Raw genomic sequence first — 5,991 nt, forward strand, 5'->3', positions numbered from 1 at the left:
AATAACCCGGATCCCAAACACTATTCTGAGGCTGTCTTGCATGATTGCTGGCGGAAGGCCATTGAGGCAGAACTCACTGCTCTTGAGCAAAACAAGACCTGAATTATCACTCCTCTTCCCCCTGGGAAGAATGCAATTGGTTGTAAATGGATCTTTCGTACCAAATTCAATCCGGATGGCACCATTGAGAGACACAAAGCGCGGCTTGTTGCCCAAGACTTCACTCAAATTTTCGGAGTTGACTACATTGACACCTTTAGTCCCGTTGTGAAGATGAGCACCGTGAGGGTTCTCCTTGCCATTGCCGCAGCGAAGAACTGGCACCTTCATCAGCTTGATGTGAATATGGCTTTCCTTCATGGCGACCTTCATGAAGATGTTTACATGAAGCTCCCAAAGGGACTGCAGTATTCAAATCCCAAGTTAGTTTGCAAATTGACGAGGTCTTTATACGGCTTGAAGCAAGGTAGTCGCTAGTGGAACATCAAACTCTCTGCTGCTCTTGCTGACTTGGGGTTCACTCAATCTGAAAATGATCATTCATTGTTTACTAAATCCACCGGTACAAGATTTACTGCCATCCTTGTTTATGTGGATGATCTAGTGCTGGCAGGAAATGATCTGGATGAAATTCAGGCTGTTAAGATTTTCTTAGATGATAAATTCAAGATTAAGGATCTTGGCATCCTCAAGTTCTTTATTGGTATGGAGGTAGCGCGCAACAAAACCAGTATTGCACTGTATCAAAGGAAGTATGCATTAGACTTAATCACGGATTGTGGCTTACTTGGTGCCAAGCCAGCTTCTACGCCTATGGAGTATACTACCTCCCTGTCTATGGATTCAGGTTCTCCTCTTCCTGATGCAACCATGTATCGCAGATTGGTGGGCAGACTTTTATATCTTACAAATACAATACCTGACCTTAGCTATTTAGTTGGGTGCTTATCTCAGTTCATGGATTCACCCACTGATGCTCACTTGACGGCAGCCTATCGAATCCTTCGATATCTTAAGCAATCCCCTGCAACAGGCCTATTTTTCTCAAGCAACAATTCCTTTACACTGTCTGGTTACACAGATTCTGATTGGGGTGCTTGCAAAGACACTAGAAAATTCATTAGTGGCTATTGCTTTTTTCTTGGCAACACTCTCATTTCTTGGAAGAGTAAAAAGCAAGCCACAGTTTTAAGGTCCTTCTCAGAAGCTGAATATCGTGTCCTTGCTAATGGCACTTGTGAGCTTATTTGGTTACTCAAGCTGTTAAAGGAATTTGACATTCACCCTCCTCTTCCGGTTGATATTTTTTGTGACAATAATTCGACTATCTACATTGCATCAAGTCCTGTGTTCCATGAGAGAACCAAGCATGTTGAGGTAGACTGTCATGTGGTTCGGAACAAGTTTAAAGAAGAAATTTCTAATCTCAGGCACATTGTCTCTAGCGATTAACCTGCAGATCTTTTCACTAAACCCCTTGCTCCCAAACCATTTTCTCACTTGCTTTCCAAGCTGGGCTTACTTGATTTGCACAACCCAAGTAATACCAACTTGCGGGGGGCTGTAACATAATACAGCTGCATACTTTGTATTGCCCAATAAAACTAAAATGCAGCAAAATAGCAATCTGTTAGAGTTTGTTTTGTATAGCTGTAGAGTTTGTTTTGTATAGTTGGCAGGTTGGCACCACAGGTCAAAAACCGTTGCCAAACCGTTACCTAAAGTTTTGGGAACGGTTTTTCAATCTACGGCAACGGTTTTTGACCGTTGCGAAAAGCCTTGTTTGTTGTAGTGACCACTAGTTATTTAATTTTTCCTATTTGTATAGCTATATATACTGTATATAGCTTTGACTCTTTGAATTAATTGAATTATTCCAAAATCCCTTTCTATCTCAATCACAATGTCATTCTTCTATCCTCTGTTTTCTCTACTCAAAGCTGGATCACAAGCCTTCTTCTCTTCAAGCTTGCTTTTGCAAGTTATTTTTTTTGGTGACTTAAAAGAAAATAAACAAAAACTAAGAAAGAAAAAAAAAACAAGAAACTGCTTAAGAAAGGCAGTCCCGCTGAATACTACTCTCAAACTCCTTCCAAGGCAATGGAAGCTCCACTTGGGGAGAAATAGTCCTCATTGCAGTCTTTTCCATGATGTCTGCTACTGTATTTGCATCTCTCAAGATCAACCGAAGATCAGCACACCATTTCCAAGACATGATATCTCGGATTTTTAACACCAAAGGATTAATAAACCCAGAGCAATCTTGTAAATTATTGACAATAGTAAATGCCTCCACACAGTCTGTCTCACATATAATGTCTCTTTGTCCCGAGTCCCATGCTAAAAGAAAGCCTCTCCAAATAACACAAAAAGGATCTCTAATTCCCAGACCTCCAAACTTCTTAGGAGTGACCAACACTTTCCAGTTAACTAGATTCAGGCCTCTACCATCAGCTTGACCCTTCCATAGAAAGTTTCGCATCATGGATTCTATCTTATTAGTTACCCCTTTAGGGAAGAGAGATACTTGCATGCGATAAGTGGGAATCGCAGTCACTACCGAGTTGAGCAAACAGAGTCTGCCTGCCTTATTAAGCAATCTCCCTTTCCAGCTGGCTAGCCTTCCCCGAATCTTGTCCAAAACATCGTTGAAAGTTGCGCGTGTCACCCGAGAGTGATTAAGGTTCACCCCTAAATACTTGCCCAAGTTCTGGACGAATCTGATGGAGGAGACTCCAGTGAAAATCTCTTTTCTTGTCGCTGAAACATTCCTGGAGCATAGCGCTTTAGATTTTTCCACATTAACCTTCATTCCAGAGGCTCTGCAGAAATTTTCCAAAGCTACCATTACAGTTTGAACTTGTTGTTTTTCAGCTTTACAGAAAAGAAGCAAATCATCGGCAAACATCAAATGAGAAATTCTTGGACCCCCTCTAGAAACCGCAACTGGCTTCCACAAGCCCTTATCAACTTACTGATTAATAGAACAGGACAATCTCTCCATACACAACACAAACAGATACGGTGATATAGGATCTCCTTGCCTGCTTTTGCAAGTTATTTAAATTACAAGCTTGATACCATTTTACAAAAAAGATAAATAAAATGATGACTATTTTTTGTATTTGTAAAGAAGTAGTTTAATTATTTTACTAATAAGTAAATATTTGATTATTATGCTGCAAAAAAAAAATTGATCACTTTATTGTGAAATGTTTGATTATTTTTGTGATTTGTATTATTTGGTTAAAAAAAATTATGTTAAACACCTATAAATATATGATGTCCAATACGGTTAATATTTGATATGTTTATATATCGGAATAATCTTTGGAAGATCCATTTGAATTTGTAAAACCTATATAGAGAATTGATTATTCTCATTGTTTTTTCTTCAGAATTATGATTAAATTCCGCATGAAGGAAACTGTAATGGAATTTGATGAGCTAGCGTTGAACAGTAATGATGTATTTTATAGTGCAGTGGAAGCTCACAAAGACAACACTTAGAACTGTAGCAATTGAAAAACGTGGTGAATAAAATAGTAGGGACAATGAAAATGACAATGCACATAAGATAATTAAAAGGAGAATCCCAATTCCCAGATCAATCTATTTAACACATAGAGCACAGTATATCCCAACAACACACATGAGCATATTTTGGCCAGAAAAAAGCTTCAAATGAAATCATGAGTAACAAGAATGACACTACAAAGGTCACACTCAATTTCCACCACGAGGACGAATTCTATAGGATAACTAACCAGATACTTAAAAGGGAAGTTTGATGAATAATTCCCTTCTTTTTTAGGTCATGTCAACGCGGAAAAAAATTGGAAAAAGTTGATCTACAATATTAAGACCACACTAAATCAAGTTGGGTTGATTTAGTGGTTAGTTTATTAGTTCGTTTAAGTAAGTGTCGGCCTGTTGGGGGTTCGAATCCCATCTTATACATGCAGCAATTCATTGACCGATAACAAACCTTTAAATGAAGCTCTAATTTATAACGAATTAATTTTTGGTCTGCCGGGTTAGCAGATATAGTGAAAAATCCCAAAAAAAATTACATTAAGAGCATACTTATTTTTATTTTTTTTATTGTCCTAAGAGCACAATTATTTATTACTTAACTTTAAATTATTTTGGGGAATTTTATTATTATTATTATTTTTTATAAAATTGATTTATATTGATATAATTTAAATTCATACGCTAGACCTCCTAAAAAACTTGTTATGGTGGAAAGGCTTTTGCAAATTAAATTGGACTGAAAGTTATATCTTGTATAACACATTTAAATTTTTTTCACATCAATCTAACATTATTTGATACATTTTTTTAGAGTATTTTAGGATGAATATAATTATGATAGTTATGGTAGTTATAAAACTTTGGCATCAATTAAAAAGTGTATTTAAATTTAAAGTTATATTTTTTATAGTGAATACTATCATGTCCTCTCTAAAATAAAGGGTAAATAACTCCATGTGATATATATAATGTTTATAATTATAATTAAGTTGAATGTTAACCATAATAATTAGGTATATGTTATCTACTTTTTTTTTTCTCTCTTGTGATTATTGAAATTTAGTTTAGCACTCCCAGTCTATAATGGTGGTGGTGGCTGTCACTGCTGGAGAAATCTCTTTGCAGTGAACTCACAAACCCATCAACAAGGTGCAAGTAATATTCAGCTCGTTACACGTGGCAACATTTGTGCTACTGAGGTACGAATTTCTGCTACATAAGCACAACTCCTTCCCAACTAACTCAGCGTACACCCATTGCGCCTCCTCCACCCTCTTTTGTACGGTGATAACATCTTTAAAGTTCACTATCCACAAAATTTTTGTCCCATAAAAGTGATTAAATTCTTGTGCATAATTGTCACCTTGCAAATCCTATTGTTTGCAATTGAATTCGACTTGATCTCCACCTCATCGACAACAATGTCTTTAATCTCATGAGGATCCGAATCTACCATCCCTTGAAACTTGTATTTGACATCATCAACAACAATGTCTTTAACTGTGTTTATAACTTGAGGATCTGAAGAATCTTTTCAAATGTCTTTATGACTTCTGATGTGTACCACGCAATAATCGGCATTCGAGTTCAGTTACCGACCGACCTTAAAGGTCGGAAACAAGTAAAACAGAACAAACAAACTCTGCCTCCCAAAAAGCAGTCTCTGAAACTGAACACACTACTCAATCACGTCTCCACACTCCCAAGAGATATCCATAACGGCACTGACCAGGAATATCGGAACTAACAAAGCTCACTAACGAACCCAAAACACCTATAAATCTGACCACTCTGATTCAGAAAGACTCAGGTTCTAAGTTCACTTCTAGTTATTACTCTTTATTCACTAATTGTTCACACACTTACTTGAGCGTCGGAGTGCTTTGTGTAGGTACTCCCGCCGCCGTGTTTCAGAGGACCGAGGCCAAAATCACCCCGTTACGCTTGAACGACGCATAACTCGGCCGCGTATCCAAGTGCTCGCCTGAAGATTATCGACCTCGGTCATCACCGACGGAACATTTGGCGCCCACCGTGGGGCCATCTCTAACCCCACTTTATTTCCACTCTCTTTTCTTCTCTTGTGCAGGGCCCATTAATTTGATGACATGGATGACAATGGAGTTCCTCAGCCCAATCAAGCCGAACTCATGGCCCAGCTGGCCGAACTACAGGCAGAAGTCAAGAGATTAGCTGAGCTATCCACACAAAACAGCAAGCCAGAGGAAAACAACTCCAAAGGTCCAACCCAAGGTCGAGCCGATCTAGTGGGTGTCAACCCCCCCAAGGAAAAGCTGACCTTGGACAATCCGTTCTCTGAGGAGATAACAAACTACCAAATGCCAAAACATTTCACTCTCCCTTCTTCTCTTGAGCCGTACAAGGGGATTGGTGACCCCCGGGCTCACCTAAAGAAATTTCAATCTATGATGTTTTTTAACGGACCTAACAATG

The 5,991-nt window shown here is 38.4% G+C and overlaps 1 protein-coding gene across 1 annotated transcript; it reads left to right on the plus strand.

The window, feature by feature from the left end:
- Positions 346-1,452, plus strand: LOC107614972 (uncharacterized mitochondrial protein AtMg00810-like). The gene is made up of 2 exons (XM_016317095.1): positions 346-466; positions 605-1,452. The coding sequence occupies exons 1-2, from the start codon at positions 346-348 to the stop codon at positions 1,450-1,452; spliced, it is 969 nt and encodes a 322-aa protein (XP_016172581.1).

This window comes from Arachis ipaensis, chromosome B09 (genome assembly GCF_000816755.2).
Source record: "Arachis ipaensis cultivar K30076 chromosome B09, Araip1.1, whole genome shotgun sequence".
Classification (NCBI taxonomy): Eukaryota; Viridiplantae; Streptophyta; class Magnoliopsida; order Fabales; family Fabaceae; genus Arachis; species Arachis ipaensis.